The sequence below is a fragment of the Chrysochloris asiatica genome, unplaced genomic scaffold (assembly GCF_000296735.1).
Source record: "Chrysochloris asiatica unplaced genomic scaffold, ChrAsi1.0 scaffold00054, whole genome shotgun sequence".
Taxonomy (NCBI): domain Eukaryota; kingdom Metazoa; phylum Chordata; class Mammalia; order Afrosoricida; family Chrysochloridae; genus Chrysochloris; species Chrysochloris asiatica.
Genome location: NW_006408572.1, coordinates 2,129,104 through 2,156,412, shown reverse-complemented (window position 1 = coordinate 2,156,412; position 27,309 = coordinate 2,129,104). Strand labels below are relative to the sequence as shown.

Genomic DNA, 27,309 nt, shown 5'->3' with positions numbered 1-27,309 from the left:
GCTGCCGTAGGCTGTGGTTTAAAATGGCAGCTGTCCAGAGACGCAATCTCTTTTCAAATCTCCAAAGAGATAAAAACCCTTGCCCTTCACCCTGGAAGTGCCTGAAGTTTGGGGAGCCAGGGTGGGGAAAACTGCTTTCTTCCCCTCCCCACTCCCGATAACTTGAGTTATCAAGTCACGTTTTCTTTTCTCAGACTCCTTAAGCTACTGTGCTTGGCTGGCACTGGCAGTGATACTGAAGATGCATCCCTCCTGTAGACATAACTTGTGCATATAACTGTTGTTCCTTTTTTGTTTGTTTGTTTCCCACCTTGATTTTCCCTTTGGACAGCTTCTCTCATACAGGAGAGAATAGAAGGGCCAGGCTTGGGCACTGCCCAGACCACTGGCCCCAACACAGCTGTCCTGAGGGGGTAAGAGGAGGCCAGTGATCTTGATTGGTGACTTGATAGGGTGGCATGTGACCCAAATAAAGGAAAACCAGGCTTTTGCCATCTAGTAGGTCCAGCATAGAGGGTATACCCAGCCAGCACAGACTTGGAGTAGGCATCTGAAGTACATGAGGCAGTTTTACAGCAGATGTGGATTTTCCTCAGCACTGGGCAACTTCCTTTCACCAGAAGTCAGTCTTGTTGTTATGTGCTGTGGAGTTGGTTCCGACTCATAGCGACCCTGTACAGGGTTTCCGAGGCTGTAAGTCTTTACAGGAGCAGAACGCCTCAGCTTTCTCCCGTGGAACAGCTGGTAGTTTCGAACTGCTGACCTTGAGGTTCGCAGCCTGATTCGTAACCACTACACTACCAGAGCTCCTTCTTATGACCTGCTTAAATCAGGGGTGGTAGTGGTGGTGTACCGTGGAATTGATTCCAACTCATGGTGATCCTGTATAGGGTTTCTGAGGCTTTAAATCTTTACAGGAGCAGAAAACCTCATCATTCTCCCATGGAGCAGCTGGTAGATTTGAACTGCTGACTTTGCGGTTAGCAGCCCAGCTTGTAATCCACTATGCTTCCAGGGATCCTTTTTTTTTTTAATGTTTTATTGTGGATTATATGGTAGTTCTCATGAGAGAACTTTAGTTTTACTTTCATTCCATCGTATATCATTTCATTGCCATGGTTCTCATCCCCTCCATGCATCATCAACCAACCAAAGGGTATATCCTAGAAGCCCTCCCCCTGCACTCTCCACCCCCACCCCCCCATGTTTTCGGCCCACAGTCCCTTTCCCTCTCTGGATCCAAAGTCCCCAGCCGCTTCATCACTCCATGTCATCATCTCTGTCTCCATCTCAGGCATCTCAGGCATCTCTCTTTCTCTAGGCAGGGTCCCACTCTCAGCTCTTCTCCGTTGATGGTCCCAGAGACCTCTGCTCCTAGCCTGTAGAATTAATCCCTCCCTTCCTTGTTACAAAACATCTACCTTTGCATTGCCAACCCTCATAATCCATCCTGATAAGTATTATTCACTACAGTATCACAAGTTACCCGTCTGCACTTCCTTTCATCTGCTCCGCCCAGACAGATTGAGTAGTACCCACTGGAGATTCTGCCTTCCTCCATGCTCCCTAGCACTAGGTTCCCTCTTGCAAGCTTGTAAGCCAGTCACTTCTTGCCTTTGTAGTCCCCCCCTCCCCATTTGAGTATCCAATATCCAAGTTGCCCATCTCCGTCCACTCTGTGTGTGGAGGGGGTGGGAATAATTCTTGCTGTAAGGATTTATTCCTTCTTTTGAGTTGCTGCTCCATAGGTATAGGTCAAGTTCATCAGATTGTATCAGCTCACTTTTTTTTTTCCCTATCGTCTCCTGGTTGAGCTCCGATCATCCATTCATCCGGTCCAGGTCACGTGGGTATCATCTGCAAGTGTGGGAGCTCCTGTGCACATGCCCTCTCTTCCCGTCAGTCGGTAGCTCCACTCTCCTCTCGAGTCCTCCATGGCCACGTCCCCAGGTCTCCTCACACTGCTTGCCATCCAGGTCCCCAACTGGGTGCACAGAAGTCCACTGAACATTGTAGGGCTTAGCTTGCCTCTCCATTGCAGCTTTTACCCCACTTCCCCTCATCGGTGATACGTGTGGTCACCAGTCAGAGCGTGCATTTCCGTTGAGTTTTAGTCTTGGAAGAGGGTTTGTGTTGAGAGGACCTGGCCACTTGCCTTGATGTTTCTTAGGGCCAGGGATCCTTTTAAATCAGGGGTGGGGAACCTTTTTTCTGTCAAAATTTATAACATCATTTGTGGACCATACAAAATTATTAACTGAAAAATTAGCCTGCTACAGGAGCACCCACACTTGCAGATGATACCCACGTGACCTGGACCGGATGACTGGATGATCGGAGCTCAACCAGGAGAAGAAAGAAGAGGGGAAAAAAAAAAAAAAAGAGGGAGCGGTAACAATCTGATGAACTTGACCTATACCTATGGAGCAGCAACTCAAAAGAAGGAACAAATCCTTACAGCAAGAAACATTCCCACCCCCTCCACACACAGAGTAGACAGAGATGGGCAACTTGGATATTGGATACTCAAATGGGAGCGGGGGACTACAAAGGCAAGAAGTGACTGGCTTACAAGCTTTCAAGAGGGAACCTAGTGCTAGGGAGCATGGAGGAAGGCAGAATCTCCAGTGGGTACTATCCAATCTGCCTGGGCGGAGCTGATAAAAGGAAATACAGACGGGTAACTCATGATACTGTAGTGAATAATACTTATCAGGATGGATTATGAGGGTTGGCAATGCAAAGGTAGACATTTTGTAACAAGGAAGGGAGGGATTAATTCTACAGGCTAGGAGCGGAGGTCTCTGGGACCATCAATGGAAGCCGAGAGTGGGACCCTACCCAGAGAAACAGAGATGCCTGAGATAGAGACAGAGACGATGACATGGAATGATGAAGCGGCTGGAGACTTTGGATCCAGAGAGGGAAAGGGACTGTGGGCTTCGGCCACTGTGGGGCGGGGGGGGGGGGGTGAGTGTAGGAGGTAGGTTTCTAGGATATACCCTTTGGGTGGTTGATGATGCATGGAGGGAATTAGAACCATGGCAATGAGATGATATACATTGGAATAAATGTAAAATTAAAGTTCTCTCATGTAAACTATCATATAATTCACAATAAAACATTAAAAAAAAATTAGCCTGCTATATTTGGTCAAACATTTAATTAACTTGGGAGTCTTGGTGTGGCGCTGTGGCTTAATGCACTGGACTGCAGAGTTGTTTTGAACCACAGGTCGGCTGTTCAAGCTCACCAGCCACTCCTCATAAACTCTATATAGGGTTGTTATGGGTTGGAACCAACTCAACAGCACTTAACAACAACAACAAGGTGATGACTAAGGAGCTCTGGTAGCGTAGTAGTTTTGAGTCGAGCTGCTAACCTCAAGGTCAGCAGTTTGAAACTTGAGAGGTTTTCTGCTTCTGTAAAGATTTACAGCCTGGGAAAGCTGTACAGGGTCGCTATGAGTCGGAATCAACTCCACGGCACATAACCACCCCCAGTGTGATGACTGGAACTGCAGTTGCCTTGGCAGGGCCAGACCAAATGATTTTGAGGGCCTTAAGGAGCTCTGGTAGCATAGTGGTTACGAATCAGGCTCTGAACCGCAAGGTCAGCAGTTTGAAAGTACCAAAGTTTGCTCCGTGGGAGAAAGATGAAGCTTTCTGCTCCTGTAAAGATCTATAGCCTCAGAAACCCTATACAGGGTCGCTATGAGTCGGGCACTTAACAACAACAATACAAACATTGGGCCAGACATTCACCACTGCCAGTTTAAATGAATGAAATAAAGAGACTTCTAGGGACCAACCCAGGTCCTATTTTGGGATCTTAATACAGAGTAAATGTTCCCTTGGACTAGATGATGGTGTGAGATTAATAAGCATACCTACTTGCCTTTTTGTTCTCATAAACCCTTAGTGTATGAGGAAAAAATGGGAAGACAGAGAAGGCGTGGAGCCGCCTTCTCAAGTTGTGGGTAGATTTGGGTAAAGCCTCGTGTGAAACTCCAGAATGAGCTTCTGGATGAGGGGGATCCCGAGTGATCTATTAGACAGTTATCAACAACGGAATTGGGTGCAGCTGTTGAGAAGGCGCTGTGTTGAAACTAACTCCGTTCCTCCATTCCTGTAGTATCAAGTGGGGCAGCTGTATTCTGTGGCCGAAGCCAGTAAAAATGAAACGGGTGGTGGCGAAGGCGTGGAGGTTCTGGTGAATGAGCCCTATGAGAAGGATGGCGAGAAAGGGCAGTACACACACAAGATCTACCACTTACAGAGGTATGTGAGTATGCAGCACCATCGAAAGCTGGCCTGGTTTTGAAGTGGAGATAATGGATAATTGGGGTTGTTTCCAGGTTATTATCTGGTTGCTCAAGTTGTTTCACCTGTGAGAGTGGGTGTAGGTGGTACTTTTTTCCCTTAAAATTCTGTTTTGTTTTGTTTTTTATTATAAAAGTTATACATGTGCCAGTCTCCAGAGGAATAGCGTCTAGTTTCTTACAGATCCTTCCACTTTATATATCTGTGTGTATATAAATACACAGATGGGTGTGTATAAATGCATGTTGATTTCTTTTCTGTCTTACATAGATGGAATCATACATGTGCTTTAGGTTGCTATTTTGTTACTTATCATATACTATCTGTCACTATCAACATGTCCTGCCTCAGTCACTTCAAGTACACATAGTACTTTGATACTCATTTTCAGATGTTCACAAATAGTGTTCCAGTAAAAATCCTCACTTGTATAAATCTTGATGAACTTGTCTCTGTAAATCTGTAGCGTTTCAAACAGTAGAATTTCTAGGTCAGATAGTAATTTTTAAATTCTGAAAGAGGTCGTGAATAAGGTTTTGGTAACCCTTTGGAGCGAAAGTTTAGTATTAAAAATAAAGCTTGAACTGATTTGTGTACCAGAGTCTATAGCAAACCACCCAAATTTGCTAAATTTCTAAGGAAAACAATAATATCTCCATCTGCTATGAGCTGACCCTAAGGATTTTCAAAGCAGCAGTAAACATAGCAGGCTACATGGAAGCAGAACCAAGCTAGTTTAAAAAACTATCCAAATAAATAAACCTGAATCTTAACTGCTAGTCACTATACTGAACTGAAGCAAATTTCATTTGCATTTAATGAGATCCCTGATGTGAAGTGCTCCTCTGGTGATGTGCAGAGTTTTTTCAGTGCCAGAGCCAAAGGAAGGCAACACCACGAAGTGGGGAGAAATCTCTTCCCTTTGATCCCACATTCTTATGGGTGCGTTCTTCCTCCTCCAGGCCTTTTCTTCCTTCCGCTCCATCCTGGCTTTGAGTTGACTGCCAGACAATTTTTATGAAGAATCAACAGTTGATTAGATTTAACATGAGACTCCGGCTATACTGTCCCCAAACTGTGTTCGGCTATACTGTCCCCAAACTGTGTTTTTAAAGAGGACATTAAAAAGAGATGGTGGCAGGGATGGGCAACTTGGACATTGGCTACCCAAAATGGGAGGACTACAAAGGCAAGAAGTGACTGGCTTACAAGCTTTCAAGAGGGAACCTAGATCCAGAGGGCGTGGAGGAAGGTACAATCTCCACTGAGTAGTATCCAATCTGTCTAGGCGGGGCCGATAAAAGGAATAATTGTTATCAGGACTGCTTGTGAAGGTTGGAAATGTAAAGGTAGACGTTTTGTAGCAAGGAGGGGAGTGATTAATTTTGCAGTCTAGGATCGGAGGTCCCTGGGACCATCAAGGGCGGAGAGCAGGACCCTACCCAGAGAAGCAGTGATGCCTGAGGTGGAGACAGAGTTGATGACTTGGAGAGATGGAGCAGTTGGGGACTTTAGACACAGAGGGAGTGGGGCAGGCTTGCAGGGTATACCCTTTGGTTGGTTGATGATGCATGGGGGGGATTGTAACCATGGCAATGAAACGATATATGATAGGTTGAATGTAAAACTAATGTTCTCCCATGTAAACTATCACATAATTTACAATAAAACATTAAAAAAAAAAAAAAGAGAGAGAGAGATAGAGATGGTGAGGTAGAAGTTTTACACAGAATGGGCCAGTTGGTTCCTCAAGCTTCAGCTGATCAGCTCAAGTGGCAGAGAAGAGATCTGTGTGTATGATGAAGGTGGGGCTCTTGTACCCACCACTCCTCCTCCTCAGAAGAGAGGCTATGAACTTTGAGCTGCTGCTACCACTAGTCTGTACTTAACATGAAAACACCTAACTGCAGAAGAAAACAAGCCAACAGTGTTGTGACTACCACAGCTGCCTTTCCTCATAAACACAAAAGCCTTAATGTAGTAGCCATCTAGTTGCTCAGCTCAGAAACCTGGGTTTACCACCACCTTCTTCTGCATACCTCAGGTCAAACTAAGGTCTGGTGGTTCCATCTCCTTAATATTGCCAGTGTTTCCATTTCTCTCCTTATCTCTTGCCTACATTACTGCAGCAGGTCCTAACGGGTCTCCCTGCCTTCCACTAATTTAAAAGTGATCTTTCTGAGTGGCAGATCAGTCACATTCCAGCAAAGCAACTATAGGTGGCTTCCTTTTGTCCCCAGGTTAAAGTCTATACTCTGACATAACTTAACAGGTCTTCTGACATATTCTCTTGTCATACCCTGCACCAGCTACATTGGTCGGCCCCCATCTTTTGTCTAGCTAAGTCTTAGTCTCCACGTGTTTCCTAAGGAGCCTCCCCAGTCCATCATGCCTCTCCCCAGACTCTGCTCAACCTGTGGTCACCCCATCAGGGCACACACTTACAGCTTTTTCATTTACCTGGTTAGTAGTATTCCCACTGGAAGCTTCTCAAGGGCCTGAGCAACGTCTGTGCTGGCTCTGTATGTATCTCCAGTGGCTGACACAGGTACTTGAATGAGTGTATTGATCTGAGTGAGTTCTTACTGGGGGTTAGCACTCTTCCTAGGTTTGAGGCAATAAAGTTAATGAGGTGACTAGAATTGTCTAAAGATTCTCTAAAAGTTACCAGTTAAAAATTAAGAGGAATGTATGCACTCAGTTGGGCTCGTACTATACATTTTATTTTATATCCTGAGATAAGAAGAAATGAAGAAAAGATTTTGTCCTGGAAGGCATCTAGCCCTGAGGTCCTTAAGGCTTCACTGAGCAGAGGAAAGCAGATCATTCAGTCAGCCAACCACTGTGACCCATAAACCTAGACTGGGTGTACTCTCTGAGGCATCTCCTTTGTGTCTTGTCCTTGCCCAGAGAGCCAGTGAGCTCTAGAAGAATGTGTAATGACTGATAAGCCAGAGCAAGATGCCTGGGGCTCTGACCTGCAGTCCTGTTCTTGGTAGGTGGTGGGGCAAGTGGTGGGTAAATACTGGTAGCCAACATTGAGAGCTGGGATGTCAGGGTTTAACAGGTAACTTCAAACTTTCCAGAATAACCTGCTTATCAGTGAAACTTGCTCATCAGCTCCCCTGAAGAAGCTGAACTGTCACCTAAAAGAAGGTGAAAGAAAAGCCCATTGTTTTCTTCCTCTCTCTCCTCCAGTTCCCTCTATAACTCCTTTTTCTTACTATAGCAAGGTGCCCACGTTTGTTCGAATGCTGGCCCCAGAGGGAGCCCTGAATATACATGAAAAGGCGTGGAATGCCTACCCTTATTGCAGAACAGGTGAGTACAGGCCTGGATAGAAGCTGGAATGTGGGCCCCTGAGGTGGACCCAGGGGTATTGTCAGGTAGGTCTAGGGCTGAGGTGAATTAGGGCTTTGTGGCCCATCTTCACTTTCTAGATTAAGCCAGTGTAAGGATGAAGTTGGGGTCATGAGCATCCTATGGTCCTACATGACAGTCATTGTCTGAGGTAGTCTAGAACTCCTCTTGTTTGGGGATGGTATGATAATTTGGGTTATTTTTACAGATTACAAAAGTAATGTTCTCTGAATAAAATTTAGAATGTGTATAAAAAAGAAAACAATCATCTGTGATTCTTCCATTAACATTTACTGTATTTTTATCGAGTCTATATGTTGAATATGTGTGTGTGTGTCTGTATATATTGTTGGTGTTGTCAGGTGCCATCGAGTCAGTACCGACTAATAGTGACCCTGTGCACAGCAGAACGAAATACTGACCAATCCTGGGCCAACCTCACTACCGTTGCCACGCTTGAGCCCATTGATGCTGCCACTTGGCCAATCCTTCTCGTTGGGGGCCTTCCTCTTTTTCTCTGACCCTCCATCTTACCAAGCATGATATCCTTCTCCAGCGACTGTTCCCTCCTGACAGTATGTCCAAAGTATTAGAGATAAAGTTTAGCCATCTTGGCCTCCAAGGAGCACTCTGGCTGTACTTCTTCCAAAACGGATCTATTGGTTCTTTTGGCAGCCCATGGTACTTTCAGTATTCTCCTCCAACACCACAACTCAAAGGCATCAATTCTTCTACAGTCTTCCTTATTCACTTTGCTGGGCTCAGACCACTGACCCTGCAGTTAGTAATCCAGTGTTTTTCCTACAGGGTCCAACAGTGGTGGTGGTGTTGTTATGTGCCGTGGAGTCGGTTCTGACTCATAGCGACTCTGTACAGGGTTTCCGAGGCTGTAAATCTTTACGGGAGCAGAAAGCCTCCTCTTTCTCCCATGGAACAGGTGGTAGTTTCGAACTGCTGACCCTGAGGATAGCAACCCGATTTTGTGTGTTTATTTATTTATTTTTGGTGGTTATTAAGTGCTGTCATAGGGTTTCTGAGAAGCAGCTGGTGGGCTTAAACTGCCAACTTTGTGGTCTAATGCTGATCCTACAGTGCCACACCAGAAGTCAGTCTCTCTCTCTCTCTCTCTCTCTCTCTCTCTATCTATCTATCTATCTATCTATCTATCTATCTATATATATATATAGAATATGAGTCCTGGTGTGGTGCTGTGGGTTAACGCGCCAGACTGCAAAGCTATTTGAACTGCAAGGTTGGTGGTTCAAGCTCACCAGCTGCCCCTTGGAAACCCTATACAGGATTGCTATGGGTCAGAGTCAACTCGACAGCACTTAACAACAACACTTATATATATATATGTTGTTGTTGTTAACTTCTGTTGAGTCGGTTCCCACCCATAGCAACCCTGTATAGAATTTCCAAGGAGCGGCAATAAAGCTTGAACAGTCGACTTTGTGGTTCAGACCAACTTTGCAGTCTAGCCCCTTAACCCCCAGTGCCATACCAGGACTCCATTTACCACAAACTTTTAAAAACCCCTTTGTGTGTGTCTGTGTGTGTGACTAACCTCCAGACACGTTTTATAGACAACATTGAGATCACACGATGCTAACTACTAAATTACTCATTTTTGCTCAATAAATAGAAAACATTTTCCATGGCACTAGAGGCTCTCTGTTTTTTTTAAGAACATTTAAAATGGTTACATAATCTTCTCTTATATGATGCGCTGTGGTCTTTTTAAACCAGTCTCCCATAGTTAAATATTGAAATGTCCTGTTTAATGTGATATATTTGTGTTTGGCTTGAAAAGCAACTTGGAGGCCCAGGGACTCTGAGACAGGCAATCAGAGGAAAAGGTCTGAAGGGTAGGTATCCGTCCTCCTTGGGGACAGAGCTAGGCCCAGGCACCAAGAAGAGGTAGCAATGGAAAGCTGCTGTTGTTGGGGAAACGTTGAAATGAGCCCAATTTGTTAACACTGACAGTGTCAGATATCCCCAGAATAGGTCATACACCTAGGAAGATGCCTGCTCTTTAGGACGAAGGCCACTGCTAAGAGCCCTGGACTCAGGCTCGCAGGGAACCAGCATGTTCTACAGTTGGGGGTGGGTGGGTAGAGGGTGTGTGATGGTTTCTTAATCTGGGCCAGTTTCCTAACTGCAGATCTAGCAAGGAAAGGAAGAACTTGAGCTTCCATAGAAACATTCTCAGATTCCCTTTGAGTTAATTTCAGACTCCTAGCTCTCCCAAGATTCTTAGATCTCAAAGGTCTTCTAGTAGTAAACCTCTTTGAAGGCCCAAGCTGGTACTGGGACAGGGTTGTGGGTAGTACACACCTTGTGCCAACTGAGAGATGCCCCTTACTAGTTCCCTGGAACTTGTCCATGAGGAGGGTGGTTGCCCACCACCAACCTCCAGAGATTCATTGGCATACTCCGGCTATGGGGTCTTTCTGCTTACCTATACTACTTCAGTTGTTTTATTTATTGGGGTCTGGCACTCTCTCTGAGCCCTGGTGGTACAGTGGTTTTAAGTGCCCGGCTGCTAACTAAAAGGTCGATGGTTCAAACACACTAGCTAATCCATAGGAGAAAGATGTGGTAGTCTGCTTCTGTAAAGATTTAAAACCTTGGAAAACGTATGGGGCAGTTGTGTTGTGTCCTACAGGGTTGCTATTAGTTGGAATGGGTTTAGTTTTTTTCTGTTTGGCTTGGCACTCACCAGATTGTATCTGATGAGCAGGCTCCAACCATGTGATCTGTATTCTGTGAGCTTTAGGAATCTCCAGAACACAAGATTATTGCTCTTTCTATTCCTCGTTCCTACACAGGTTCAAGATCCTTGAACTAGGTGATGCAGAATCATTGGTAGGTCCTGGGGAAGGAATGAATAACATTTAAGAGTGTTGCTGCTATATAGTTAATTGCAAACATTACTACTGCCTAAGCATCAGGCAGAAAGTTGTTAAATTCTTGAAAACAAGGCATGCAAACATTTTCTTACAAGATACTATGCCATGTGACTGGGTGTGTCTGGTCTAAGGCCAAAGGTGAATTTACTTGATGTCTAAGAGCTCTGGTGTAGTGTAGTGGTTATGAATCGGGATGAAGCTTTCTGCTCCCATAAAGATTTACGGCCTTGGAAACCCTGTACACGGTCGCTATGAGTCAGAACCAACTCCACGGCACATAACAACAACAAAAAAAGAGGGTTGTAGAAGAATTGATGCTTTTGAGTTACGGTGTTGGAGGAGAATATTGAAAGTGCTATGGGTTATCAAAAGAACCAATAGATATGTTTTGGAAGAAGTGCAGCCAGAGTGCTCCTTGGAGGCCAAGATGGCCAAACTTCGTCTCTCATACTTCGGACATATTGTCAGGAGGGACCAGTTGGAGAAGGATATCATGTTTGGTAAGGTGGAGGGTCAGAGAAAAAGAGGAAGGCCTCCAACGAGATGGATTGGCCAAGTGGCAGCATCGATGGACTCAAGTGTGGCAACAGTAGTGAGGTTGGCCCAGGATTGGGTAGTGTTTTGTTCTGCTGTACATAAGGTCGCTGTGGATCGGTACCAACTCAATGGCACCTAACAACAACAACAAAAAGGGTTGTACTAAGTGTGCATTGTAAGAACCTTAGCCAACTTGTTATAAAGGAAGCAAGTGATGCATGGGACAGGGTTCTAGGTATACACCTTGTGCCAATTGACAGATGCCCTGTCCTCTAGAATTCTGGGGAGAACATGCTGCAGCTGAAATGGGCAGCCAATGTTAGTTTGCATATTGTCCAGGTTCTTGACCAAAAGGAAGATGTAATTTCTAAATACTCCATGAAATGAAGAGCGTGGAATAAGGAAAAGGAAGGTTGATTTTGTTAAGCGTGTGCTGAACTCACTATCAGACTCCAGCTTCATCTGAATTAATATGTGGAAGTTTAGATTTTTTTCAATTAGACAATTGCTCTTTAAATTAAGACATATAAGGGGACTTCAGAAAGTTTGTAGAAATATGGAGCTGAAAGATAATGTAATTTTCCTAAGAAAAATTATTTTCAAAGTCCCCTCATAAGCAGGTAAGGAAGGCTGATGGAAGATAGATGATTAGTTCAAGCATCTTTGACCCAAGGAGAGAAAAGGTTTTGGTGAGATAGGTTAAGCAGCATGAAATGAAATTCCCCAGACCTTTTGGAAGCTTCTAAACTGATCTCCTCGGAAACCCTATACACTATGAGTCAACGACACTTAACAACAATAACCACCTAACTGTGGAGTCCTGGTGTGGCATTGTTGGATAAGCACTGGACTACTAACCACAAGGTTGGCTGCTCAGACCCACCTGCTGCTCCTTGGTAACCCTATACAGGGTCACTAAAGCACTATGAGCACTTAAAACAACAACCTTATTGTAAGTAGAATGAAAATGGATTTGGAGTACCCTATTTATCACAAATAAACGAAAAACGATGCAAATGAAACAATACATAGGGCAAGATCAGGGAGGGTTCAGCTGGGAGGCTCACTTATTCCAAAAAAGGATGCAGTAGAGTCCTGGTGTGGGACTTAGGATGGATAAGCACTAGACTGCTAACCCTAAGGTTAGTGTTTCAACCACCAGTTGTTTCCTCAGAACTATACAGGGTCACTGTGAGTCAGAACTGACTTGATAGCGCTTAACAACGACAACAACAACAACCCTTCCTTTGAAGGAGCCCTGGTAACATAGTGAATTACAAGCTGGGCTACTACCACAAAGTCAGTAGTTTGAATCTACCTGTCGTTCAGCAGGAGAAAGATCAGGGTTTTCTGTTCCTGTAAGTCAGGCTGCTAATCTCACGTTCAGCAGTTGAAACTATCAGTGGTTCCGCAGGAGAAAGATGAGGCTTTCTGATCCTATGAAAATTTACAGTCTTGGAAGCCCTATACAGGGTTGCTATGAGTCAGAACCGACTCTACAGCACACAACCACCACCGCCATCACTACTGCTACCTTCCCTTTTAAAGTCCTGATGTGATGCTGTAGGGTAAGCACTGGACTGCTAATTTCAAGGTCAGTGGCTCAAACCCAACAACCACTTGGAAATTCTAAACACAGTTGCTCTGTGTTAGAAACTGACTGGACACTACTTCACAACATTTCATTGTTAGCTTTCTGTCCCCTTTCTTTCTTTCTTTGTTTCTTTTCCCTTGAAGTTGATGGGTTAGGACATGAGGAGGTGGTGAGATGAGGGTTGATCCATAAATAAAAGTAGAGAAAAAATGATTCTGTCCCTTTTTCTTCTACCTCTCTTTCTAACCTTAACCCTTGGCTGAAAACAGTATTGCAAAGCAGTGGCTTCAAAGTACTTTATAATTGTGCTCCCTTCTGTGACACGTATACTAAAGTAACTTATAATCAGTTTACTTGTTGCTGTTGTTAGGTGCCATCAAGTTGGTACCGACCCATAGCAACCTTATGCACAACAGAACGAAACACTGCCCGATCCTGGGCCAACCTCACTATTGTTGCCACACTTGAGTCCATCGATGCTGCCACTTGGCCAATCCATCTCATTGGGGGCCTTCCTCTTTTTCTCTGAGCCTCTCTCTACCTTATCAAATATGATATCCTTCTCCAGCGACTGCTCCCTCCTGACAATATGTCCAAAGTATGAGAGACAAAGTTTGGCCATCTTGGCCTCCAAGGAGCACTCTGGCTGCACTTCTTCCAAAACAGATCTATTGGTTCTTTGGGCAGCCCATGGCACTTTCAATATTCTCCTCCAACACCATAACTCAAAGGCATCAATTCATCAGTTTACTTGGACAGCCCTTATTTTCCTTCCGTAGGGAACTTTTTGAGACTTTACCAATTTACCTAAGGCTACAGTCTGTAGAAAAGGGAATTCTGTGAATTCAGAAGTGATTGGAGGAGTAGGAAGGTTTGGGGGAAGTTTTTAAAGGATAGAGGAGGGTAATCACCCTTACAGGTTCAAAAACCTAATTTGTCAGAACTGAATGGATCTGTTTTTTGGAATCTAGAAAACACTAATATAAAACTCTAAAATGCCAGTCTATGAAATTAGAGATAAAAAGGTACTAATAAAACCATATATTTCTGTTTGCTGATTAAAACATTCTTTCCTTGTAGCCTTTTCTACATGGAATCAAAGTTATTATCAGAACGTCCATATGTTAACTTAACAGTAAAACATGTAAGTGAATCAAACTAGAAAGATCCTATTGCTTAAAGAATATGAAATCAGAATAAGTGGTCAGTTGGAGAGCCTTAAAAACCACACCCCAATTGCCATCAAGTCTACATCAATTCTTGGCAACTCCATGTGTGTCATAGTAGAACTTGGATTTTCTGAGATTTTGGAAGATCATCAGGTTTTCTTCTGAGGCATCTGTGGATGGACACGAACCTCCACCTTTCATTAGCATCTGAACCTCCTGGAATGTCATCAAACCAAGCTAGCCAAATACCCAAAGAATTTCTGCTAAATTGGCCTCTTTGAACTTCCCTTGATGGATATTATGAGATGGCATCAAGGACACCACACATAAAGAAAGCAAAAGGTCATTAAGAAGATAGAAAAGAAACAAAAGCAAAAATGGATGCCAGAAGAGACTGAAATTTGCTCTTGAATATAGAGTAGCTAAGAGTGAATGAAGAAATGGAATTCAAAGAACTGAACAGGTTTCAAAAAGTGGCTCAAGAAGACAGAGTCAAGTATTAGAGTGAACTGTGCAAACATCTCAAGTTAGAAAATCAAAAGGGAAGAACATACTCAACATTTCTCAGGCTGAAAGAACTGAAGAAAAACATCAACCTTGAGTTGCAGTATTGAAGGATTCTATGGGCAAGATATTGCACGGCTTCATCAAAGAAGATCGAAGAAATACACAGAGTCCCTTTACCAGAAAGAATTGGTCAACATTCAGCCACTACAGGAGGTGTACAAAGCATGTTATCACAAACTGATAGCATTGAAGGAAAAAGTCCAAGCTGCATTGAAGGCATTGGTGACAAACAAGATTCCAGGAATTGACAGAATGCCAGTTTGTTCTAACAAATGGAAAACAGCTACCTGGCCAACCAACTGAAAGAGTTCCATATTTGTGCTCAGTCCAAAGAATGGTGACCCAACTGAAATTAGAAATTATCTGTATTAGATATCACAGATGAGTAAAGTTTTGCTGAAGACAATTAAAAACCAGTTGTAGCAGTACATCTACAGGGAATTGCCAGGAATACAAATAAGATTTAGAAGAGGATATGGAATGAAGGATTCCATTACTGATGTCAGATGGATCTTGTCTTAAAGCAGAAAATACTAGAAAGATGTTTACCTGTGTTTTATTGATGATGTGGATTGGTCACACAATGGCATGGGTCTAGTGGTTTGGCTTTCTCTTCCACTGCAGATTAGTTTTTAAAATTCCAGTTCCAAAGAGCGTTTATTGCATTTGCAGCTATTCCAAAGGACAAATCACCTAAGCTTTTGGCACCATTCTTCACAGAATGAAGAAACGAAACCTTAATAAAGGGGGGGAGGGGGGAACTTAACTTTGTATCCCAAACTAGGGTATTTTCAGTTGATGCATATGCATATGAAAGCTAGACAAAGAATAAGGAAGACTGGAAAAGAGTTGATGCATATAAATATCACGGACTGCCAGAAGAGCTACAAACCTGTCTTGGAAGAAGCATTGCCAGAATGCTTCTTAGAAGAGAGGATGTGAAGCTTTGTTTCTGATACTTTGAGCATATCATGAAGGACCAGTCACTGGAGAAGGACGTCTTAGTAAAGTGCTGCTGCTGTTATGTGCCGTGGAGTTGGTTCCGACTCATAGTGACCCTGTACAGGGTTTCCGAGGCTGTAAATCTTTACAGGAGCAGAAAACGTCATTTTTCTCTCATGGAACAGCTGGTAGTTTCAAACTGCTGACCTTGCAGTTCACAGCCTGCTTTGTAACCACTACGCTACTAGAGCTCCTTTTAGTAAAGTAGTTGTTGTTGTTATTGTTGTTATGTGCCGTCGAGTCGGTTCCGCCCCATAGCGACCCTGTACAGGATTTCCAAGGCTGTAAATCTTTATGGGAGCCGCTGGTAGTTTCGAACTGCTGACCTTAAGGTTCGTAGCCCAATTCTTAACCACTATGCTACCAGAGCTCCTTTTAGTAAAGTAGAGGTTATCAAAAAAGATGAAGACCTTCAATGAGAGATGAATTAACACAGCTGCAGCATCAGTGGGCTCAAACATAGCGGTAGTGAGGCTGGCCCAGGACTAGGCAGTGTTTAATTCTGTTGTGCTTGGGATCACTATGAGTTGGAACTAATTCTCCAGCACCTAACAACAACAAAGTCAGTTTGAACCTCAAAGTAAGCGGTTCAAGCTTACCAGCTGCTCCTCAAAACCCTATACAAGGTACTCACTCAACAGCACTTACGAAGAACATACCCATCATTTTATTTTTTGCTGACATGATACTCTTCAAGGTGAGACCAGGGCAGTTACTTAGAAGTCTTTCAGGTACATTCTTTATTGGTTGATGTCTTACACATGTGTGTTTCTTTAAATCTGAGGGAAATTCCTGACATTCTTTTGGGTCATTCTTATAGACAGACACTGGAGTTTGACTGTTAGCCCTGTGTTCTGTCCAAACATGGTAGTGTGTGATTTATCAAAAATCGTAAATTCAGAGGGCACAGCATGAGCTGGGCTGTTGTGCATTCCCCAGTGATATAAGAGCTGCTGTCATTTTCTCTGATGAATAATTGAAGTATGTTTTCCGAGGGGGTCTCATTACAATGAGCAGCAGTGCAGAGGGTGAGAGGTTTGGTTACAGTGTGAGGAAGGATGCAGAAGGCCGATAGCACCTGGCCTGAAGTGCCTCACTGTGTCCATGGGGACCTAGTGATGGATCACAGCACTTCCCCTGATCAGAGCGGTCCCTTTCCTGGCTCGGCTGGAAAAAAGCCAGAGGAGCAGGCAGTGGCAGCACTTTAATCAAATCCCAGACTTGAGTCTGTGGGGCTTTTGTCTGAGTGAAACTTGAGGGTTGGTGAATTGACGTGTTCCTGCCTCATTGGGTCCTGGGGTGACTGGAACACTGTTATTCCTGGGCACTGGAGGGATGGGGGCAGAGAGTTCTTAGATCCTCATTAATCTTTTTCACTTTTCTTTTCATGTCTTTGCCTCGGAGCAGTTATTACAGTAAGTATCTTCAGGGGGTTGGAATTGTAGATGATTTGTAAGAAAACAAAAAATGGAGCTGCAGTGGGGACTCATAAGTATTCCTGTTCTTTGTCTTGGGAGAAGGTCTGAGTTGTTAAGGCTTCCTTCTTTCCGTCCTAATGAGGAATGGGCTCATCAGCATTCATTAACATTTAGCTTTCTAAGGTGTAACAGCAAGGAATCCAATGTCTCAGGTATACAGAAGGGCCTGGGACACTTCCCCCCAATCCTGCCTTCCCAGGGTTATACAGGAATTTCAGTTCATCTGACCCGACTGTGGCTTCCTGGAGTCTTGGTGTTATGCTGTAGGATAAGAACTGAACTACAAGGCCGGTGGTTCAAACCAACCAGTCGCTTCTAGGAAACCCTATACAGGGTCGCTATGACTCAGAACCACCTCAAGGCACCTAACAACAATAATCCCCCCTGGGGCATCTTTTGATCCCAGTCAACACTGACTCTTGATTTATAAATTCAAGATTTCTGTGAGCAGCCCTTCAGATATTACCCTTTCTCTCACTCATCATCCTGGTGCCTTATCCCTGCTCAGAAATGTAGACAGTTTCTGGGTTCTTTGTTCCTGCTGAGGTGTTAATACATTAACGCGCATTTTTGATTGTTTAGGAAGTCTTCCCTGTATTCTTCCTACACTCCTAATTAACCACTAGCATCTTATGCATAGAGGAGCTCTGGTAGTGTAGTGGTTAGGAGTCAGGCTGCTCACCTCAATGTCAGCAGTTCAAAACTACCAGCTGTTCCATGGGAGAAAAATGAGGCTTTCTGCTCCTGTCAAGATTTACAGCCTCGGAAACCCTGTACAGCGTCACTATGAGTCGGAACTAACTGCAGGACACATCACCACCACCATTACTCACCTTATGCATAAGGCTGTAGGCAGTGTGGTTGCATTCCTGAATTTTGAAGTCAGACAGACTTGTATTGAGGGTCAGCTCTGTGTTTAATCATCTCTGTGGCCTCCCAATAGGTCACCTAACCCTTTAATAGGCTGGGATAAGGATTAAATGAGATAATGCATGCCCAGTTAGGTCAGCTGTTACTATAAGACAGACAGTGGAGTCTCCCAGTTGCCCCTGAACCAGTAATGGAAGATAATTGCTCTCCCACTGCAAGTTGGTAACTGTAAGGGTTTTTTCCCTCTTCCAGAATGAGTACATGAAAGAAGACTTTTTGATTAAAATTGAAACTTGGCACAAACCAGATCTTGGCACCCTGGAGAATGTAAGTAGCCCTTCCCAAGAACCCCAGGGGCTTCCAGACTGCAGGGTAGGGTCTTGAGGCTGTGCTCTGAACCCCTGGGTAGTTTCTCCATCCCTGATGTGAGGTCCTCTCCATGGTCCCCTCTTCCCTCTCCCAGACCTGTGCTGCCAGCATGGAGCTGCTGTGCCTCTCAGGTCTGCAAATTGTGACCTTCATGGCTCCTTGCAGGGCCTCCTCAGAACACTGGGATTGAGCTAAAAGGCAGCTCCAGCTACAGAGGAAGTGTATTTTTCAAACATCAACATTACATCTTCTATGAATCCCAGTTTGCCAGTAACTCACCTTAGCAATTCCACACCTAGGAGTTCATGCACTTATGTGCTTCCATATGTGAAATAAAGTATAAGGAGATTCCATACGTATACTCAGGCACTTGGATGTTGCTATGTTCATAGAATCTGATGACAGTGACTGTTACTTGGGAAGATGCTGAAAGCAACAAGAGGAAGAGTTACTTTTCACTGCGTGTCCCTTGGCATGTCTATCTTAATTTTATACCATGAACACTGTCTTATAACCTATTTGAATCAGATTTTAAGAAGTATCAAAATAAGCAGTATCTTACTATGTAGGCCATCTCTCCACCAGTGTTACCGTCTTTATAAGGGGCAACATAGGGAAGCAATGCAAGTGTTGTGCCAAATAACTGAGGGCATTTGGGTCTTCTGAAGTAGTACTTCAACGGATAAGCCAGAGTCTTAGTTTTCACTTAAACTTCCACTCTCCCAATTATTATATAGCGATCACGGAGCTTCTGTTAAAGATGATGGAGAACTTGGGAACAGATATCGGTGATGGGTGCATACCATGATGAAGATAATTATGTCACTGAATTGTAAATATGAAGAATGCTGAACTGCCAAATGTTTTGTTACACATACGGGGGGGATTCCGAAAGTACATGGGAAAATTCCATAAATTTTTTGAAGCACCCGCATATATTTATCACAATGCTAAAAAAAAAAAAAAAAAAATCATTCTTTCATTCCTTCAGGTAAAATTCTTTACCAGTGGGAAACTCACATTGATGGCTATGTAAATAGGCATTCCTAGGTGTTCGTTTGGGGTAAGGGGTGCTTTGCAGCTGACAAAAACCATGTAGTGGCCCACCTTTTTCTTCCTGCAGGTGCATAAACTAGAACCTGAGACGTGGAAACATGTGGAAGTAATATATATAGACATTGCAGATCGAAGCCAAGTCCTTAGCAAGGTAGGAACTATTTGAAGGTGTGTGGTGGTGTTGAGATGCAGAAATGACTTCTAAGTGTTAGAGAAACCAAAGAACCATGACTCAAACAGCCATTCTCTCTGGTGTGTAATATTTTGTTTATTTTTTAGCATTGGTTTTCATAGTTTCCTTGTCTTGACTTAGGGATTAAAAACAAAACAAAGCTCATGGCCATTGAGTTGATTTTGACTTACGATTATTCCACATGTTCCAGAGTAGGACTACTCCATAGTTTTCCTGGCTGTCCTCTTGACAGAAGCAAATCGCCCGGCCTTTCTTCCATGGAAGACTGGGTGGGTTTGAACCACCTAACCTTTTGGTTACTAGCCAAGAGCAAACTGCGCCAACCAGGGACCTTGACTCGAGTACAGCAGGAAAACAGTAGCCCGAATTTATGTGTCCTGTTTGGCCTCTGGAAACGATGACTGGACATTATAGAAGTCACAGGTAGTCCTGGGGATGTGTTGGCTTACTGAAGTGATAATTAACTGGACAATCAGAGCTCAGGGCTCTCCAAATTTTTTTAACCCAGTCATTTTAGAAAAAGCAACACAAAAAGCATTTGTTGGCTGCCTGCTGTGCTGTGGCGCTGTGGGTTAATGTGCCAGACTGCAAAGCCGTTTGAATTGCAAGCTTGGTGGTTCAGTCTCACCAGCTGCTCCTTGAAAACCCTATACAAGGTCTCTATGGGTCAGAACAACAACTCTGTTGAAATACTCTACTTAGTTCTGAGGTTCCAGGTGATGGATAGAAAATGTATGAAAGACCATCTCTCTGCCCTCAAACAGTTGGTGATGACTTCAGTAATGCAGCAGGTGCCAAGAAAAGGACCGTAAGCCTGTAGGTCTTGCTCGATGTTGGGTTGCCATGAATAAATTAGGTTTCCCTTCATCTAGTACTATTCTGGGAGTCCTGGTGTGGTGCTGTATGATAAGCATTGGACCACCAAGTTGGTTTGAACTGCAAGACTGGTGGTTCAAACCTACCAGCCGCTCCTCAGAAACCTTATACAGGGTTGCTATGAGTTGGAACCGATTTGATAGCAGCTAAAGTCGCTATGAGTCGGAACTGGCTCCATGGCACATAACAACAACAATAATATTACTAGTCTTATTTGATAGGTTTTTGGGGGTGTTGTTCTTGTTAAGTGATTATTTTTAAGTGCTGTTGGGTCAATTCCAGCTCATAGTGACCCTGTAAAGGGTTTCTGAGGAGTGGCTGCTGGATTTGAAATACTGACCTCGTAGTTAGCAGTCTAATGCTTATCCTACAGCACCACACAACTTGTTAAATGATTGTTGTTTAGTGCAGTCAAGTTGGTTCCAACTCAGTTATCCTGTTTAGGGTTTCCAAAGAGTGACTGGTAGATTTGAATCACCAGCTTTGTGATTAGCAGACCTGTGCTTACCCTACAGCACCTCATCAGGACTCCTGTGAAGTGGTTATTGTTGGTGAGTGCTGTCAAGTTGGTTCTGACTCATGGTGACCCTGTATAGGGTTTCTGAGGAGCAGCTGGTGGGCTTGAACTGCCAACCTTGTACTTCCCAGTCCAGTGCTGATCCACAGCACCACATAGGGGACAGGAATTTGGCTCTTGGCTCATCGATAGGGAATAAGTGTTGGCTCTTCTTACCCCAGGGTGGTGCTGTGGGATAAAGCAGTGAACTGCGTGGTTAATTTGAACCACAAGGTCTGCAGTTCAAACTCACCAGCCACTTCTTGGAAACACTGTACAGGGTCGCTATGTGTCAGAACTGACTTAACAACACTTAACAACAAACAACTTCTTATCCCAGGAGTGTGATACCTCTTTCCTATAGTCTCTGTATGCCTAAAACATTCTAATTTGTGCATTTCCAAAAAGGAAACCATCTTACATTTCCTTGCCTAATATCTCCCTGTCCCCCAAAAGGTTAGTGGATTTTAAAAAACATAAAAACTTTCTGTTGAAGTATGATATATATACAGCAAAGTGAATATATCTTAAGAGTGATGAGTTTATGAGTTTGTAAAACAAGCCAGAGAGACGCCAGACTAGAAGATTTCAGGACTGATAGTTCAGTTACTCTCAGCTCTGGCTCACATGCAGGTAGTCCTACTCACTGGCTGTCAGTCAGCTGGACCACCCTGGATGCTCACCCTAGGTTGAAAATCCCTGTCTCAAGCTTGTGCCTATCCTGGCAGAGTCAAATAGAAATCTATCTATGCCTTGTGTATAAGTTTGTCTCATATTTGCTATAGACCAAATCCTTAGAACTGGTATGATGTGTACTGTGGTGAAATATCTGATCTCTTCCTTCCTCCCCTTCTCTCTTTTCCTTTCTACACCTCTCTATCCTAATCCCATCCCAATTCCATCATCTCTTTCAGGATTACAAGGCTGAGGAAGACCCAGCAAAATTTAAATCTATCAAAACAGGACGAGGACCTCTGGGCACCAACTGGAAGGTGCCTTTAATACCCTCACCACCAGGGGGCGTAGCAGGGTGTGGTTGGAGGAAAGGAATAGCTGGGGCTGGGCTAAGGGAGAACCTGAGGTCTGCCCCCTTAGTTACCTGCCTGCCTATGGGTATGTTTCTGATGCAGCAAGAACTTGTAAATCAGAAAGACTGCCCATACATGTGTGCATACAAACTGGTTACTGTCAAGTTCAAGTGGTGGGGCCTGCAGAACAAGGTGGAAAACTTTATACATAAGGTAAGTGGCCAGCCTTCCCAGTAGGGAGGTGGGAGTGGGGTATTGCCCATCAGTGGACCATACTAGTACCTCAGATCTAGGTGACCTGCATCCTAAATTCGTTTGGTTCCCCAGCTTACTTGTACTTGAAGCTATGTTATTTAATTCTTTCTCTTGAGGGATATCGCATGTGACAGGGAAGGAAACTGAGGAAAAAGAACAGGAAGGGGTTTGCTATGATTGAACTCCAAATAAAAGCCACACTCTTTTCTTAAAACTGAAAGTTTCAGTGTCCAAAATAATGCAAGTGAGCAGAGTAAAGGAGCCTTGTAATTCTCTGGTGTATTAGATCCTTCCTCTTGGGCCATGTTCCCTAGCTGCTGGCCAGCTTTAACCTGGCTCAGAGACCAGGAGGAAACTTAGCAGAATTGTTCAGGGTCCCTGGCTTGGCTTTCAGCTCATGAACTACCTTTCTTGTTAGTATTTCAAGCCCCGTCTTTGGGGGCTTCCCCCTACTTGAAGCCACAACTGTCAGACACAAAGGGGAAAAAATATTCACTGACTTGGCCTTGGGTTGGTCCACATAAGCCGGTCAGGCACCACTTCCTCCCTACCTCCCCAGTAAAGTGTGGGTATCCGAACAGAGATCACTTGGTTTCCTCCTTTTTTTTATAGCAAGAGAAGCGTCTGTTTACAAACTTCCACAGGCAGCTGTTCTGTTGGCTTGATAAGTGGGTTGACCTGACTATGGACGACATTCGAAGGATGGAAGAAGAGACAAAGCGGCAGCTGGATGAGGTAAGTGGGAGGCCCGGGGAGCACTGGGGCTCTCCACTGGATGAAGAGTGAACAGTAGGTGACGTCTTGCTGGGGCAGTTCTCTGAGAACACAGTCCTGTAGTTCTAGGAACATTGTGTTCATGTCTCCTCTGGGTAAGGTACATACAACATGGAAACTAGAAAGAAGAAAACAGTCTGTGCTCTTGAATTTGCAGTTTAGCTGAGGTCGTGACACATCCTCAGAGACAAATACGGAGGTCCATGCTGAATGCCAGATGAGTAACTGAGTAGCTGCAGTGGTGTCTGGCTCAGGGGAAAGCGGGTTGGTGCTGGGCTACAGAATTGGAGGTGACCTGGGGAGGAGCAGGTTGGGCTGGTCCAGGAATACCAGGCACATTACACCCAGAAGACAGCAATAGCACAGGCAGAAGCAGACTATACTCTATAAGGTGGTTTTGAGCTATTTTCAGTTTGGCATTTTTGCCTTTTTTGGGGGGGCCTTGGCAGGGATCCTGGAAAGAAGGTTCCACCATGGGAGCCTGGAGACCCACCACTCCTGCTTCGTTTAGAGATGCTTCCCCGAGATGCACATTCTGTGTGTTAGGCCCAGGTGTAAAGAGCTTTGACTTGGGACATCTCAGTCACTCCTCTCTTCAAGCCTAGAGGATGCACCCTTGATGTCAGTGTGGGGAGGTCAGGGCCAAGGTCACAATACTCACAGGTCACTCAGCTTCCGCTTCTCCCTCCCTGTGGGGCTAGTGGTTAAGATTCAGGGCTCACATTGCCACAGCCCACGTTCAGTTTCTAGTCAGGGAAGCGTATGTTTGGAGTCCTGGTGTGGCACTGTAGGGTAAGCACTGGACTGGTAACCATAAGGTCAGAAGTTCAAACCCAACTGCTCTTCCTCAGAAAACTTATTCCGGGTTGCTAAGAGTTGGAATCAACTGGATGGCATTTAACTAAGTGCCATTTGAGTCCCAGGACTCCCCTCCTCCCACCTCTCTCCCCACCACTACCCTCCAGGCTAAATAAGGCAGAAAGCGGTTTCCTAAGAACTGCCATCCATGTCTCCCTTCTTGCCCTTGGGTGAGTTGGTGTGAAACTTGGGTGTTCAGCAAAGGCATGGTTTTGCAGCAGCCTGGCCCACTTGCGTCCAGGACCCCCCACTGCACTGTTGTTGCCTGACTGACCATGCTGTCTTGGTGGGCACTGGGCCCCACAGCACTTCCCGTCCCATGAGCCCAGCAGGGACCTGCTCTTGTCACCAGGATGACACTCTTCCTGGATGACTCACTGGTTCAGTGGTGTGCTGAATTCGTTCCTGTTGAAGCAGATGTTTTGGTTATTCATTCAGCTGCATTTGACAATGAAGTGGCAGGATCTTGGATACAATCCCTGATTCCTCTCAGGAAGTTGTAGATTTAGTGTCCAGGGCTCTGACAATATAAGTAAGATGCCTGAGCCTTTCATCCTGACAAAAGGCTGGGAAAAGGTTACAACATGGAGGAATACAGCGATTTCCTTTGAGGTTTGGTCACCTGCTGCCTGACAGAGGCCTGCATAAGATCCACTGGGGTTCATAGCACTTGCTGACAACCTTTTGCTCTTTGAGTGGCATTCAAATGCTTGGCAATAGAAGAATTCCTCCGACCCAGTCGAGCCCACACAGTTACAGTTGCTGTTAGGTGCCATGAAATCTGTTCAGACTCATAGCAAGCCTGTGCCGGAAGACACACTGCCTGCTGCCGTGCCATTCTCACATGCCATGTGTCAATAACTCTTACCGTCTTGGCTTCTAAGGAGCCTTCTGGCCCTATTTCCTCTAAGACAGATAGGTGTATTTATATTTGTTCTTCTGGCAGTCCTTGCTACTTTGAATATTCTTCACTAGCACCATAATTCAAAGGCCTCGATTCTACTCCAGTCTTATTTATTCCTTGTCTAGTTTTCATATGCATTTGTGTCAACGGATGGTTTGGGCCACATAATTAGGGAATTCTTTTTTGTGTATGCATGTTTCTTCACTCTGTGAAGAATTGTGCCAAAACCTTAACCAATGACTCTCCTCTGGAATAGCTGCAGGTGCAGAAAGCCCAGGCCACTGTGCATATCTCTTTGGTTATACAGAAATTTTTTCATATGAGAGGGATTCCAATAGTTTGTGGAGAAATCCCATTCTCTTTTAATTCCATTTGTCCACAAATCTTCTCAAGCCCCCTCATATTCAGGGTCATGGTGTGGCACTGGACTGCTAACAGCAAGGTCAGCACTTTCAAATCCATCAACTTGACAACACTTAACAACCAACAACAACATATTATTTACTTGGTAATTTCCTCCCTTCGTGTTTTCTTTGTTCTCTTTCTGGAATTTGTATTAGTCAGAAGTTGGACCTCATCACTTCCCACTCTTCTACTGATTTTATAAAATTCTAAGTATTTCTTGTTCTGAGGCTTTTAAAAAAAAATCTTTCTCTTTTATTATAGACGCTTAATTTGATTTTCTGAAGCTATAATCCTTCTACTCCCTGGTGATTCTTTGCTTTCTCTGTGCTTTTTCCTGTTTGTGTTGGCCTTGGTGTTTTGTGCTAAGGGTTTTCCTCAAATATCTCCATCCTTTGATTCCGTGACTACACTTTATTGTAGAGTAGTTACACAGGGGAACTCGTGCAGGATCCTAGGTCTTTTACTTTTGAGCTGGTCATTTTACCTACAGTTGTTAGGTATTGTCTATTTCAACTCATAGCAACCTTGTGTGACAGAGTAGAACTGCCCCCATAGGATTTCCTAGGCTGTGTAGGATCAGCACTGGACTGCAAACCATGAAGTGGGCACTTCAATGCCACCAAGGTCACTATGAGTCAGAACCAACTTGACTGCACTTAACAAAAAGAGTAACAATCTTTACAGTTGTGTGGTGCTGTAAGATAAGCACTGGATCACAAGGTCAGTTTGGACTGCAAGGTTGGTTCAAACTCACCAGCCACTCCTCAAAAACCCTCTACTGGATTGCTGTGAGTCAGAACTGACTCAAGGGCACTTAACAACAATCTTTTACAGGAAGGAGTGCTGATATCATAGTGGGTTATAAACTGGGCTACTAACTGCAGTCAACAGTTTGAATCTACCACCAGTCAGTCCGCAAGAGAAAGATGAGGCTTTCTGCTCTCCTAAAGATTAGCAGCCTCGGAAACCCTATCCAGGGTCACTGTGAGTTGGAACCGATATGGTGACCCACCCCCACCCCCCAGTCTTTGCAGGAGCAGATCATCATGTCTTTTCTCCCACAAAGCTGCCAGCCTTTTGTTTAGCTTGATGATTAACTACTGTGTTACCAGGGCTCTTAGAGTAGGCTAACTGAGGCAGTCAGCATTCTGGGAGTCGACCTCATGAAGGGTTTTGGTAGTGTTACCATGCTTCAACTTAATCCCCCTGTATTCTATATAGTTCCTACCTCACCCCAGCTGAGTCCAGGGCCCCAAGTCTAGGCTTCTCTGGTTCAAAGCCTCCAGTGTTAACCTCTGGCTTTTACTGCAACACAGAGGAGCGCTTGGTAATAGCAATACTAGAGTCTTCGCTATTCCTTAGTCTTTGGAAAACCTTTAGCAGAGGTTGGAGAGATCTTTGCTGGTACTGAAGTGTTTTATTTTTGTGTGTTTTTTTTTTAATCTTTATTATTGTGATTTGTAATGAGGTTTTGGGGAGGTATAAAGATAAATTCATGCATTTTGTCAGTCATGAGTAACTGCAAGTTTGCAATAGAAATGAGGATTGTTGCTCTTTAAAACCAGTGCGTAGAGGTCAGTTTGGTTAGAATGTATGTGTATGTGTGAGCTATGAGGGGTCACTGTGAGGTCATAGTCACCACTGCTCTTTCTAGCCCCTGTGGACCCATCATACTTGGATGATGCTCAAGGATTTAAGAAACAAGTGATCAAAAGATTAGTTCAAGAAATGTGTGCCTGTCGTCTCAATCTCTTCCCTTATCTCTCTTTTCACCCCTCCCTTTTAAAAATCCTCCTACTTCCTCTTCCTTTCTTGGTGGTGGTGTGGTGGTTATGTGCTGTGGAGTTGATTTTAACTCATAGTGACCTTGTATAGGGTTTCCGATGCTATAAATCTTTACGGGAGCAGAAAGCCTCATCTTTCTCCTGCAGAAAGCCTCATCTTTCTTCTGCAGAACAGTTGGTAGTTTCAAACTGCTGACCTTGAGGTTAATAGCCTGACTTGAAACTACCACGTTATCAGATGTTCATAATCTAAGAAGTTTAAGGGAACTTAGAGATCATTTAGTGCATTTTGATGTCCAGAGCTTGAGTCTCTTCTTCAACTACCCACCAAATAGTTGTCTAGTCTTCGGGCTTATTCATTTCTTATAGCAGGGAATTCATTATCTACCAAATGTGGTGGTAATAAAAATATTTTTTTATAAATGGACACTACTATAAGT

The 27,309-nt window shown here is 44.2% G+C and overlaps 1 protein-coding gene across 1 annotated transcript in view; it reads left to right on the top strand.

Annotated features, from left to right (window-relative positions):
• PITPNA (phosphatidylinositol transfer protein, alpha) overlaps positions 1–27,309 on the top strand; it is a 48,820-nt gene that overhangs the window by 8,324 nt on the left and 13,187 nt on the right. Inside the window, exons 3-10 of the mRNA XM_006863227.1 lie at positions 4,135–4,280; positions 7,552–7,643; positions 16,871–16,878; positions 18,064–18,138; positions 19,304–19,387; positions 21,776–21,853; positions 21,992–22,102; positions 22,757–22,879. Coding sequence (XP_006863289.1) covers positions 4,135–4,280; positions 7,552–7,643; positions 16,871–16,878; positions 18,064–18,138; positions 19,304–19,387; positions 21,776–21,853; positions 21,992–22,102; positions 22,757–22,879 — 717 coding nt within the window. The remainder of the gene's footprint in view (positions 1–4,134; positions 4,281–7,551; positions 7,644–16,870; positions 16,879–18,063; positions 18,139–19,303; positions 19,388–21,775; positions 21,854–21,991; positions 22,103–22,756; positions 22,880–27,309) is intronic.